The sequence below is a fragment of the Jatropha curcas genome, chromosome 7 (genome assembly GCF_041381405.1).
Source record: "Jatropha curcas cultivar XTBG-Jc1 chromosome 7, XTBG_Jcur_1.0, whole genome shotgun sequence".
Classification (NCBI taxonomy): domain Eukaryota; kingdom Viridiplantae; phylum Streptophyta; class Magnoliopsida; order Malpighiales; family Euphorbiaceae; genus Jatropha; species Jatropha curcas.
This window is the reverse complement of record NC_143157.1, coordinates 3,070,211-3,084,426: the sequence shown is the minus strand read 5'-3', so window position 1 is coordinate 3,084,426 and position 14,216 is coordinate 3,070,211. Positions and strand designations below refer to the sequence as shown.

The window sequence follows — 14,216 nt, the reverse complement described above, 5'->3', positions numbered from 1 at the left end:
CTAAACCGAATTATGTTTGCAAACTTCAGAAATCTCTTTATGGATTAAAACAGGCACTGCGGGTCTGGTTTGAAAGACTCAACCAATTTTTATGTTCTCTTCAATTTTGCGGCACACAGGCTGATCATTCTTTATTTATATACACTAATGGAGTTGATAAATTATTTGTGCTTGTCTATGTAGATGACATTCTTGTCACGGGAACCAAATCTTCAATCATTGATTGGTTTGTTCATAAGCTGGCTGCTACCTTTCCTGTTTGAGATCTTGGTGAGATAAATTACTTCCTTGGAGTTGAGGCCACGAAGACGCCAGATGGTTTATTGCTTTCTCAAAGCAAATATCTCTCTAAAATATTACAAGCAACACAATGGAAGACTCCAAGTCCTGTGCTACACCTATGGCAACTACACCAAATCTCAGTAAACAAACAGGAATTTTATTGGATTCTATGACAGAGTATAGACAAGTGGTCGGGGCTCTACAGTACTTAACTCTTACTAAACCAGACATTGCCTTTGCGGTTAACAAATTAGCTCAATTTTTACATTGCGCTACAGATGTTCATTGGCAAGCATGTAAAAGACTGCTACGTTATCTTAATGGTACAGCCACTCGAGGTCTTTTGCTTCGTCCTTCATCAACATTCTCACTTCAATGTTATTCAGATAGTGACTGGGCTGGTTGTCCTGATGATCGACGGTCAACAGGAGGCTATCTAGTTTATTTTGGTGACAATTTAATCTCCTGGTCTAGTAAGAAGCAGCCAACGGTAGCACGCTCAAGTACCGAAAGTGAATATAAAGCTATTGCAAATGCCACTGCTGAGATAATGTGGATTACTACTCTTTTACGTGAGATTGGATATGCTCCTGCAGCATCTGCAACTTTATGGTGCGATAATGTTAGTGCTATCTATCTTACTTCAAATACTATTTTTCATGCTCGAACAAAGCATGTTGAAATTGATTATCATTTTATTCAAGATCAGATACGGCTTGGCATTGTTTCTATTCGATTTCTTAAAAGTGCAGAGCAAATCGCAGATATAATGACCAAACCTTTGGGGCAGCAACTATTTGCATCTCACTCATGCAAGCTTCAACTGCAGTCTCCTGCCGTTCAGCTTGAAGGGGGCTGTTACAGATAATATTGGTTATATTATTTGTTATTAAATAACTGTATGTAGTTGTATTCTAATGATAGTCTTACACTCTTATAGTTATCCTTTGTAACTACTCTATATACAGAGTTGTATAAATAGAGTTGTATTATTCAATACGAGATATATAGAAAACCCAATTCTTTCCAGATTTACAAATATCACATTTTCAAAATTAGATTCACTCGCAAAATTTGGTGTTGCATCTTGTTTTTGGAGTGTGGCCCATTGAACTTGCTTCTTATTTGCTGTCTCCTCTTCCTAATGTCAAAGAGCTTCTTCATCTATCTTTACTTCTCTGCAAACTGAACATTTTTTTAGTTTGCACATTGAAAATTCTATAGCCTTTTGAAACGCTGTAGTAATCCATAAGAACACCAACCTCAATTTATTGACTGAATGTATCTCTTTTGACAATGGAAATGTGACTATAGCAAATGCTCCCAAACGCTCTAATAATTAACATTAGGCTTGAACCCACAACATATATAGTGGGCTCAATTGATAAAAGATTAAAAAGTATATATTAAGAGAAAAAGTTTAGAGTTTTTAATCTAATTGACCCACTAAAAATCAAATTATATAAATGATAACTCCAACACTAACCCCATACTAGGCTTCATATTTATTTTGCAAGTAAAGAGTTTCCACCATATTTTTAAATTTTTGAAACACCTTAGCTATTTTAGATATATCATCGATAAAATGAACAAAGTATCTACTGCATATACGGATTTACTTCTCGACTAAAGCCAATTCATAGTCCAAAAAGTCTCTTACTAGTCTAAGGTTTGTCATTTCTTATGTACATTATTTATATCTTGTGCTTAGCCCATGCAAGATTCGCCTAAAGTTGTAACACATATATATCAAAATGTTTAAACTGCAATTTTAAATTAGCTCTCCATACTTAAATTTTTTGAAATGACGGCCCACTTTGTTTTCTATATTGACAAATAATAAATATATCATTACAATCATATTTTCTTGTGCAATAATGTTGATTCCTCAACTGTGTTAAGAGTATGGAAGGGCATTTTTGTGGCTCCAATCAAGATAAAAGCTTCTATTTTCCACATCGACAGTCATTAATTCACTTCTCTCTATTATAGTGCAAGCTATATTTTTAAAATTCAAAGTATACTTCTTCTCAAGCCTTTGGCCATCACAAATTAAATTTTGATCTAATTGAGGTACCAACATAACATCCGCTATGGATTTAGTACCCATTGGGGTATTTAGAGCAACACGTCCTTTACCTTTAACTTGTAAAAATTTTCCATTGCCAATTGTAAGCTCCAATGTTGGTTTGAACTTCACTGCTGTTTGGAATGGACAAGTGTTCTTCTTGCAGCTCTTGCAGATTAATATTTCTTTTGAAGTTTATTATATATCTATTATAAAAAATTATTAAAATTTTTCATCAAATGCTATATATTAATGATAGTAGTTTGCACCTATTTTATACATGTAATAATTATACTAAAAATATTGAATTTTTATATTCTTTTTATAAAAATTAATAAAAAAAATTATAAATAATCATTATAACGGGTATGTTGAATGAGTAACAACGTGTATCACTCGTTCTTGAACAAATATAAAGTATCATACATAAAATTTTATTATAAAATATCAAATTCTATTATCATGACACAACTTTAAAATTATATTATAAATATAAAATTTATGATAATTACCAGGCGCATTGCGCCGGATCGTGTGCTACTTAATTGTCTAAGGGAAGTAAATATTTTACTCTTTGCCTCCTCTTTTAACATAAGCATTAAAGGGAATATAATTTTTTTTTCTTCATTTAAAATAGGATTTATTCTTATGCTGAACCTTTCTTCAGTAGGTTGCCATCTTCTTTTATTTCGTTTAAGATAAAATACATTTAGCCCCTAAATTATGTTTTAATTAATATTTTTGTCTATCTACTTTTAAGATATAATTATGATGTGACTAATTTTTATTTCCATTTAACTGCCTGAGTCCTTCCGTCTAATAGGAGTTTATCTACCATCAATTGAGAAGGAAAAAGGAAAACCTTATAAATGTAATTTTCTAAAGTACATTCAGATCCCTAAATTGTCATAAATAATTTTTTTGTCCATCTAATTTATAGAAATAACTATAATATCTTTAACTTTTGCTTTTGTCACAAAGTAGGATCGTTCAGTCTAAAAATGTCATTTTAATTAGAAACTTCATAGTTATTTCTCGAAAATAGATAAGGTTATCTGAGACAAAAGTGTTAATTATGTCATAATTTAGGAACCTAAATTTATTCTACCTTTTTGTTTATTAAGTCTATAGGGTTAAATATTTTCTGCTCCCTCCTTTTTTATATGATTTGATTTATTTGCTCTCTCTCTCTCATTTTTTTTTTTTTTTTTTTTTTTATGGATGTCTATTTATAATATATGTTGATGTTGCGTATTATTGCACCATTGCATAGTTTTGAAAAATGCATTAAAAGGTCTCCATCATGCATGGTTAATACACATCTAAAATCAAATCCATTATTATTTCGGAACCGAATCGAGAGGTTGAAGGCTGACGTAAGTGCCTAACATCTTTTTATGTTGCATGTAACTTTCTTACTTGATTTCTGGACAAGTGATTAAGCTCTTTACAAAGGAACTGATCATTATTTGTGCCAAATTACGCAAGTGTCCCATAGGATCAGTTTGGTTTTTCCAAACTGTGCTCAATCCAATTGAAATGTATCCTCCAATAAACTCAACAAAAATTACTTCATCAATAGCAAAATTTTATCTGCAATCTTACAAAGACATTTTAAATAATAGCAAAGCATGATAAAAAAAGAATGACCTAATACATAAAAAGGGTATTTGAAGAAATATAAGGTAACCTCAGGTTTTAAGCTTACAAAAATCTTTAATAGTAGTGTAAATAACATTATTAAACTTGGGGGAAATTAATCCCCCAAAATTAATCTATATATCTAGATTACCAAGCAAATGCTAACTCATCTACGAAGTCTTATCTTTTTGTAGAGGTTTTGTAAGTGTAGCAGAGGATATATGTCTTGTGTTAGATCCCTAAATTTTGAGTGGATCTCTGTAAAAAATAAATCATCATTGTTTCTCAATTAACTCACCTCCGTAGTTAAAAAACTGTATCTAAGCCTTGGTCTTGGAGGCAAATGTTGTAGCAACAAGTAGGGGAAAAGCAATGGTTGCATCACAATGTACCTGGCATCAATTTGGAAGAGGGCAATAATTACTCGTATACTCGTTGCACTACTGACAAACTAATAAAAATTATACTAAAAACTAGAACATAAAGTCCAAACTTACAGATGCATGGAACAGTAACAAGTTATGGTGATTGTTACTAGTATTCTGATCATGTCATTTGTGACATGTATGAATAATATGGGGTGGTGGGAAAATGCAAGCAAAATAAGAAGTTGGAAAAAGAAAATTTCATACTTTGACAGTTCTAGCAGATCCTCGAATTTTTCCCCAAGATATAGCCTCATCAGGTTGAGCTCCAGAATCACTCCCATCAAATTCTTGTGCTGTATTGATGAAGACAGCATAATCTGCACCATTACGCATCATATTGGCATTGCATATGTGATGCTTAGGAAGCCCCCCTCCAAGAACGATGATTCCAGTCTTCCTGGGACTTGCATGCACAGCTTCACCATTCATAGCTCTAATGTCTGTTCAAAAAGCTACTTAGTAAGGTTCATGTCACATATTCCAAAAAGCAAAGTAGATCAACAGCATGAAACATTACCTTGCACGATATCAACAATAAGACCTGGGTTGCAAAAGGAGTGAAAGTACAACATGTCCCCCAAAGAACCATCTGTCAAGCCTGGACAGAATACTGGAATGTTGTTCTGCAAATTATTCAAAACAATATTTAAATTTTGAAATAACAACAATAATGGTAGGGCCAAAAGCCATTATCTGCTGTATTTTGTTATTGTTTGGCTTAGCCGCCTACTACTTCATCCATTGGACAGATATGATGCAATAAAAAGTGCTCGATGATATTACAAGAATTCTTTTTGTTGCATGATTCCTACTTAAGAAACAATGTGCAGTCTGGTGAAAACAACACATGAGAGAATACTATCCTTTAGCAATTTTTCATAAGTGGCTACTCTCGAGATGCAAAACCTAAACTCTTGCTCCCAAAACCAAGACATTTACCATTGCATTAAACAATCCCAAACATAGAGATACAACTCTGACTTTCATGTCATATATCTGAAATTAATCAATCCAAAACCCGAAGTAGTATTTAGTGGATAGATATAGCGGTTATGTTTTCTAGATTCTCTGGTACAACACAAGTTACTATCAGACGAAGGAGCTACTATTGGAACCATACAATTTTGATAATTTTCTTCCCATTCCTGACTCATTACAAATTTAGCAAGTCAATTCACCTATCGAAATGAAACAATAGTGTTGAAGTGCTTGCGAATGTTTGTGAAATATCCAATGTAGTGTAAGCAATTGTTGAAATCTTTATAATTAAAGTAAATATTGTCTTTTCCAGTTTATGTTTATTCCTATTTAGATTACTTCCTATATTGGAACAATCTTTTGTATATATATAGAGTAGAGATTGAAAAAATATAACACAATAGAAAGAAATACAATATATTCTTTTTAATTTCTTTATGGTATCAGAGCCATTGCCGTGAATTTTTCGGCAACGGTTTCGGTTTAAGAGTGGGCTGACATACACACAGTACTGTTGGGGGTAGGAGTTGGTCGTCACTACCCGGCTCAGAAGGAAGAGCAACCGCCGTCCGACCACGCGCGTGTGCACACGCTCCTCCAGAAGATTCTGGCTATTCTTCACGCGCCTCCAGAAGATTCTGACCGTTCTTCACGCGCCGGTGCGTGCAACTGTTTCCGGCGAGCTCCGTCGACGTTTTTTATTCCGGCGGCCTCAACTTATTATGGCGACTTTCCCCTACTGGTTCTTCAGCACCAGTTTTGCTTTTTTGGAATTTTTTCCCTTTTTGGTCTATTTCTACCACTGCTGGTTCTTCACCATTGCCGCTTGAATTTATTTTTAGTCTGACAGAATGGGTGATGGAAAGAAGGTAGATATGGGTTTTCACTCAGAGAGCCCCTCACTTCAGATTAGTCTGGTGAAGTTAGATGGAACAAACTATCTGGCTTGGTCTCGATCTTGTTTATTATTCATTGAAGCAAGAGATTTGCAGGGATACCTTGATGGTGGAGCGACTAAACTAGTTTCGACAAATCCGGGAACAAATGGAAATCCGAGAATTCTCTTATTATGTCTTAGTTAATAAATTCCATGCAGCCAACTATTTCCCGATGCTATTTGCTTCTTGATACAACTAAGAAGATATGGGATGCTGCTTCACAAACGTATTCACAAACTGGAAACTATTCTCAGAGGTATGAATTGCGACAGAAAGTTCATGAAACCAAGCAGGGAGATCTGACTATCGCTCAGTATTTTGCTGAACTTCGTGGGTTATGACAGGAACTGGATTATTACCAAGACTTTCAAGCAAAATGTACTGATGATGCGACTCAAGTTCAGAAGTTGATTGAAGTAGAACGTGTGTATGATTTTCTGGCTGGCCTAAATAACGAGTATGATCAGATTCGAGTCCAAGTTCTTGGACGAGATCCTTTTCCATCCTTGCAACAAGCATATTCATTTGTACAGCAAGAGGAGACTCAGAGGAATGCTATGGTTCACATATCTACAATTGATAAAGCAGGGTTAATTGCTAATTCTGCAAGAGAACATATACAGGCTGCAAAGAGCGGTTCTTCATATAGAGATCAATTATTTTGTGACTATTGCGGTAAGAACAGTCACACTAAGGAGTTCTGCTGGAAATTACATGGACGCTCAACTAAAGGGCGTGGAGGGAAGCGGGTAAGTTCGTCTAGACCACAGGCACACATATTTGATGGTGGAGCTTTATCTGAGGAAACATCTACTGCTGGTAGCTTTTCTGATAAGGAAATTTAGTCCCTGAAACGATTGTTGTCATAGCTTGATTCTTCCTTAACTCAGACTACAGCCTTTAATTTTGTTAATTCAGGTAATGTTTTTCTTACCTTTCTTGCAAAAATTGCAAAACCCTCTTGGGTTATAGATTCAGGAGCAATAAGGAACAAACGTAAATGATTGTAAGATCTAAAACTATTAAAATGAGAAACAAGAAAATGATAAAAATGATGACAATTGTTAAGGTAAGAAAAATTTAAGAATCTTCATTTGCAAAAATAAATGAGGGTAAAATAGAAGTTCAAGCTAATGCTAGTTTGACACTTACCTTGTATGCCCAGTAAAGGTATGAACTTTCATTGTTTATCTCTTTCCCTAAGCGAGCAATTAATTTAGATGGTGTCCATGAACAATTCTGTTAAACACCACAGAAGATGTGAGAAAGATTGGGTGCTTTTGTACTACAGAGTGAAAAAATAAATAAATGGCAGATAGTGGGTTTTTGTCCCAAATGAAAATTCCAACCACACAAGGAGGGAATGATTATGGCACGTAAGCAATGAGCGCAAGAAGACAATGCGCAAACCAGAAAAAAAAAAAAAAAAAAAAAAAAAAAAAAAAAAAAAACTTCCTATCCCTCATATGTCTCATGTATGCACACAAGCAGAGACACCTCAAACAAATTGAAAGAATACAAACACTACAAGTAAAGACCAAGTATATAACTATTATAAAATAAATACCTCTTCATTTTGTTCCTTCAACATCTGGTCAAAAATTGGAATAATCCAATCCTCAAATTTGCAATAGTTGTCGTTAGGAACCAACAAGTTCCCAATGCGGTTCAATCCTTTTGAACGCAATTGAGCTCCAGGTAGAGAAAAGTCACCTTTGTATGTGGGTGCAAGGCATTTTATAAGATCTTCTTCTATGCCACCAGCAGTTGTAACCACTACATCAACCTGGAGTCATATAAGAAACAATACTTTCTTCTATAAAAGTTGGTATGGACAGCAAGAATTAGAGCAAAAGGTTAAAATTCCTACAACTATTATATAAGCTATTGTCAAAGTTCGATTTAAAAGATTTTAAGTTAGGCAGAATAACATTAAAATGACAGCAGGTTTCACCAGTACTTGTGCTGTAAATATAGGTTATCTTATTATGAACCACTGAAAGATAATCAGAATAAATCAACCACTTGAGCAGAGCAACTCAGATATTTTTAACACCAATATAGAGAATCAAAGCAGAAAATAAAAATGGAAGCAGTCTTTAAGGGGGGTGAAACAAGATAAGTACTTCAACTGCAGTGCAAAACCCGTATTACTTATCCCCTCTTTTGGAACCCACCATTTATCAGCCTTCATCAGATTACAATCAACTGAACGACTCTTCCATTTAGCATCTGTATTTTATTTTCCTCTCTTCTCTATCTAGCAATTGAGCCAGAATTTATGAAATTAATAACAACCGAAAAACTTTTGATTACTCTTCTATTTGAGTCTATGTTTCTTCCCCTCTCTCAATATCCAGCATTGAGAAGAATTCATTAAATTAGTAACAGAAAAAATTTCCAAAGACTCTTCAACTTTGTTTGCGTTCATTCTTTGAGTTCCACATATTTTACTAGACAAGTATATAGAGGATTTTGGTCCTATTTAAGCACTAAAACAAATAAAATCAAAGATATATTATCATTGAAGTTTTAAATTCTCAGCTAAAAACATAAAGATATAATACATTATCATATTAAAACAAGGATTCCTCACCATATGATGCTGGACAAGATAGCGAATAATATCTCTAACACCAGAAGAAACTAGATTTGATGTAAAACCCAAAAACACTTTGCATTTCACAGACTCTCTATAAGCAGGGTCCTTTTCATCCTCACTGCAATCCTCTGTCATATCCTCATGAGAAAGCCTCCAGTCTAGCTTCAATCCCACCATCAAATATTGTCAATAACATAAAAAAAATACAAGCAATAAAGTGGAACGCAAATTAATATATATAAGAACCTATGAAGAATGGACATGGACATGCACAAATATAGAACAATGATACAATGATACAACTATTTTTACAAACAAATGACATATAATATCTGGGTCTGAAATATTTTGCAATGTGTTGAGAAAGTATGGGACGCATATATATTCAAGATTGAAGAGTTGGTGCTTCATAAATAAGAACAAATAACAGAAAAAGTGAAACTAACCATCTGGTTAACAACTTCAATGGCTTCCCCAAGATTAGAAGCTTGAAACCCAGTGGAGATCAAGGATTTGAGAAGCTGAGAGTAGTTAACTCCTTGATTAAAATCATATCCTTCAATTTTAATGAATTTCCCTTCAAGGGACTCAGATTCTTTGAAAACTATGTTGTGGACAGTTGATGGCAATTGATTCTCCATTTATAATTGTGAGAATTAACACCTAGGATCAAAAGGGTAATACCCAAAATGTTAAAAAATAGAAAAAGCTTCAGCTTGAAGAAAAGCAAATGAAATTAACTCTAGTTATCAAGTCAATAGAATGTTGCAAATGGTATAAAATATATACATATATATAACTAAGTATAAAAGTAATGAATGTTTATGCTATAAAATAAACAGGCAAGTAAGTATAACATTATGTAGTAATGTGTCTATGAATGATGCAAATGGTAATGCATTAATCATTATTACTCACAGTAATAGAGAGAAAAAAAAAAACTCTAGTTTTAATTATGATTCATAGAAGCATTGGACGAGTAAGAAATAAAATTGAAAAGGGAGAAGAATTAAATAAAGAATTCCTCTAAAATAAGAATAAGGAATTATTCTGAATAAATCTAACAAGGCTTTTATTAAATATACTAAATCAAGATTCTATCAAAATTTTGGCAAAACCTCCACTAAAAATAGGACTATCTACCTGTTAAATAATATCAAATATCCAACATTTATTAATCAAATTCACACAACCCATCCATCAGGCGATTAACCAAATCAAATATTCATCCTCCTTTTCATACACATTCAACAATTCTCATTCATAACTCTTTACTCACAAGTTCAAAATCAAAGTCCCAAACTAAAGTCTTGAATCTTATATTAGTGATAACATTCATCACTCAAAATCCATACTTAAGGAAAAGTAAAGTTCATAACTCATCTATCAAAATTTTTAATTAATCATCATATCCTTGTACCAATAAATAAACATCACTAACTGTGCAATGTACTCTCTTCTCATATTATAACTTTAGAAAGCTAAATAATTTGGCAACCGCATAAAAAATTGCTGGAATTCAATCATTCATTACATAAAATCAACTAATATATGAGAGTTAGCAAATAATTGGAGAAACTCATGAAAACAAACAATGTAGCTGTTGTCATAAGAAGAAAATCACAATCTCCTTATCAAAGCTTGCAGGAATAAATTGATCCGATCATTGCTCATTTATTGCTTATCAAAGTTTCATTATACAACATCTTTTCTTCTTCTCATAGCAAAATTTAAACATTTAATCAAGTTAGCTGCTAGTTTTTCATGATTCTTTCATTTTCTAAAATCCAGCATTAGACACTACTAAGATTGCTACCAAATGAAGTGAATGAGTATATAGCAATAATATTAATTCAACTCGAGCAAAAATTTATGAAATTCTCCAACCTAGCTGCTACCATGCACCAACAAACATCAAATCTCAAACCAAAGCTAGCAATAAAGGCATTAATTCCTTTATTGTCTTGCAAGAAATTGGTTTATAATTTTTTTTCTTACTTGTTTCAAATAAAAGCCATGGAGATTCCCATACAACTTCTGCAATTACAACAAAACTCACCCAAAATTTATAGTAATTGTATAACTCTTCTCATCAATAACATGAGAAATCACAAGCTAAATAAACCAAGTGATCCATGTCTATCAAATATATAACTATTCTCATAACGGCAATTGGAATTATATGAATTAAAGATAACAAATATATAAGTAAGTTTGAGTTAAGCAATTAGATTTCAGTTTACGACTAAAATTCTCACATTGCATTCTATGCCCAATACTCATCATTTCTAATTAATTATGGCTATTTAAATGTATATTCTAACTTATATTCTAACATGCACTCATTAAATTAAACCAGTTCATATCTAACTAATAAGCACTACTGGCCAAGATTTATAGATTTTCGCTCATTTCGGCTTAAAAAGCTAATATAGATATCATGGCTTCGAAATTCTGGCATTGAATCGTTATCTAGTAGTAATCCAACTAATAGTTAGCAATTGGTATGTAGCTAGCAGAAATTATCCAGTCATGAGTTTACTTCAACTCAAATAACATAAAAACCTTATCGTGGTAGCTGCGATTACAAGAAAATTCCAATTTCTTTGCCAAAATCTACAATGTGTGCATTTATCTGTTCATTATCTAGTAAGAAATAGGTTTGAAGCATCCGTTCTACCTAAATTTAGCACAATCCCCCTTTACAACACATGAAAAGTAGCTAAAAATCCGTAGACTTCCACGACTTAACAAGTCAAGCAACTCAAAATCCTTAGACTTCCACGCTTTGTTTCCTCCATAAAAAATTGATTTATGAGCAAATCCTTCAATTTAATTCGATAGAACTGAAGAAATATACTGAATAGAATCGAAAATCAGCTTACCCAACTGCACAACACGATGGAGATTATATATTCCGGTCAAGCGATTGGAAAACAACGTAGTTTCCCTTTCAATTCGTCGCTGCGTCGCTACTGGACCGAAAAACGGGGAGGACAGCAGCCGGAGAAGAGCTGGTGACGAGGTGGGAGGTCTAGTCCGGCCGGTCCTTGGCTGGTTTGACCGGAAAATTCAAGAAAATGCTGAATGAGGGCTGTGCCGATAGTAAAAAAACAACACCGCAGCTCTCTCACTCGTTTGCTGCGCTATAACCGGAAACGGAGGAAGTGGTGGGGACCGGAGATTCGCTGCCAACACAATATATAACTTTTCAATTAAACAATTTGACAATCAAACATCTATCAAAAAATAACGTTAGTAGGAGTTTTCTTAAAAAAAGAGTCAAAGAAAAGAAAATAACGTTGGTAGGAATTTTTCATAAAAAAAAAAAGCAAAAGGGTAATTTCATTAATGAAAATCTAATGGTTCAAATTTGTGAAATTCATTTAGAAATTCATCAATTTTAGTAGAATTTAGTTAGGCATATTCAATTTTATAGAATTTAATTTTTATAATTCAAATCTGTATTTTTTTCATTTTAAACACAAAATATTGGATTTTCAAATGAATTCCATGAAATTTTATGGAATTCATTTGTTCCAAATAGGCTATTAATTAAGGTTCAATTATAATTATGTTTAGAAGTTCATTAGTGATATTATATATGAGTCATATTCTAATTTACTAAAAGTCTATCTATGATTTTATATTCCACATAAGTCATATTTTAAATTAAGATTTAATTATAATTATCATTAGAAGTTTACCGGTGATGTTGATAAGTAGCATTAAAAATTTTTTAAATAACATTATAAGCATTCTATTCAATTAATAACTTTTTTATTTTTAATAAATTTCATAATTACCAAACTATAAAACATTTCACTTAAATTACTAAGACATGACATCAATACTATATATATAATTTTATTTAATATATTTTATGAAAAAAAACTAAATTCAATTTATTAAGATATTATAATTTAATGCACATAATTTTATTAAAATTTACTTGTGAATAAGATATATTATCCAATAATATTGTATTCATTAATGAATGTTTAAAGTATAAGTCACTATAGTTATTGGTATACGTATTTTTGCATATTTCTAAAATAACACAAAATTTTAATTTTATAGATTTTTCATTTTAAAGATTTAATTGTAAATTTTAACCAATAGAATTAACAGAAAATAATTTTCAATGCTAAGAAACAAATCCATAAAGCAGTTTGAAATCTTCAAATTGGATGAAAAACCCAAGAATCAACTGAAAACCGGACCAAACCATTGATTTTGATCAAATCCGGTTCAAATCAAACCGGATTACCCTGGAAAGACCTGGAATTTGGTAGAAAAGCCTTTTTCTTCTTTTTCTTCTTCTCTTTCGTTTCAGCGGCACCAAACCTTCTTTCTCTTTTTCTTTGATTTTCTAGCCACCATCTCCACTGATCGGCGTTGAACCAGTAGCTGCCATCCCTCTGCCGACTCCTCCTTGACGTCGGGCTATTGATCTCTCTTGGTTCTCGTCTCTGGTGAACGCAGTAGGCAGGCGAGCTGCAATCTCTCTTTGGCGATCGACGCAGCAGCGTCTCTACTCGTTTTCGACGACATCGACACAACCGATTGACTCCAACACTTCCCTCATCGATGGCAACTACTCTTTCTCTCTCCGTTTGTTTCCAGTTGGCGCAACAAGCAAGTCGAGCCCGTTTTGACCAATTAGAGGGCCGATCTCGCCCAACCAACGCCAAACATGGACTCCTCAATGAAATCTGAGCTAGATGGTGTAAAGAGCGCTCGATTCTGAGCAGTCGCGACTTTTCGGTCTCTGTAAACGGCAGCGCCAGCCGGTGAGTCTCTGGGAAGGCCGGGAGGCAGAAATATGAAATTTGCCGACTGAACCTAAACCCAAAATCCAAATTCTGATTTTTAATCAGTATAATCTAAGATTGAGTTTAATAAATTAAATGTAAATTTCAAGTTTAGAAATTATTGATATCGAGTTAAATTAATTTTGATTAAAATAATTAAGGATTTAGAATAAAACAAGAGTGTTAATACATTTAAGCAAGTAGTAAATTAACATGGCCATATTACGGTTTCGGAAATCGGAACCGTCGGTTCGAACCAGTCCGGAATCGTAATTGAAACCGGTGAGAATTGAAATCGGGCCAAACCAAAATTGGAACTGGAGAATTTTAGTTCGGTTTCGGTTTCAAATTTTCTAGAACTGGAATCGGACTGGAACTGCCGGTTCCCAGGCCGATTAGAACTGCCGGTTCGAACCGGCGGTTCTAGCCATTAGAAGTCTCAACTGGTTACTCAACCGCATTTCA

General features: G+C 33.3%; 1 protein-coding gene across 4 annotated transcripts; it reads right to left on the bottom strand.

Annotated features, from left to right (window-relative positions):
• Positions 1-3,982: 3,982 nt before the first annotated feature.
• Positions 3,983-14,216, bottom strand: DHS (deoxyhypusine synthase). Of its 4 annotated transcripts, XM_012237931.4 has the most exons (9): positions 13,208-14,216; positions 11,823-12,125; positions 9,384-9,600; positions 8,932-9,099; positions 7,903-8,121; positions 7,488-7,574; positions 4,937-5,042; positions 4,624-4,859; positions 3,983-4,383 (listed from the first exon to the last, which is right to left on the bottom strand). In XM_012237931.4, exons 3-9 carry the CDS (start codon positions 9,576-9,578, stop codon positions 4,312-4,314), a joined length of 1,083 nt encoding a protein of 360 aa, XP_012093321.1. In that variant the 5' UTR covers positions 9,579-9,600; positions 11,823-12,125; positions 13,208-14,216; the 3' UTR covers positions 3,983-4,311. The 4 variants fall into 4 exon arrangements, with proteins under 4 accessions (XP_012093321.1, XP_089580201.1, XP_012093322.1 ...); XM_089724075.1 differs by lacking the exon at positions 13,208-14,216 and having other exon boundaries at positions 11,823-12,185; XM_012237932.4 differs by lacking the exons at positions 7,488-7,574; positions 13,208-14,216 and having other exon boundaries at positions 11,823-12,187.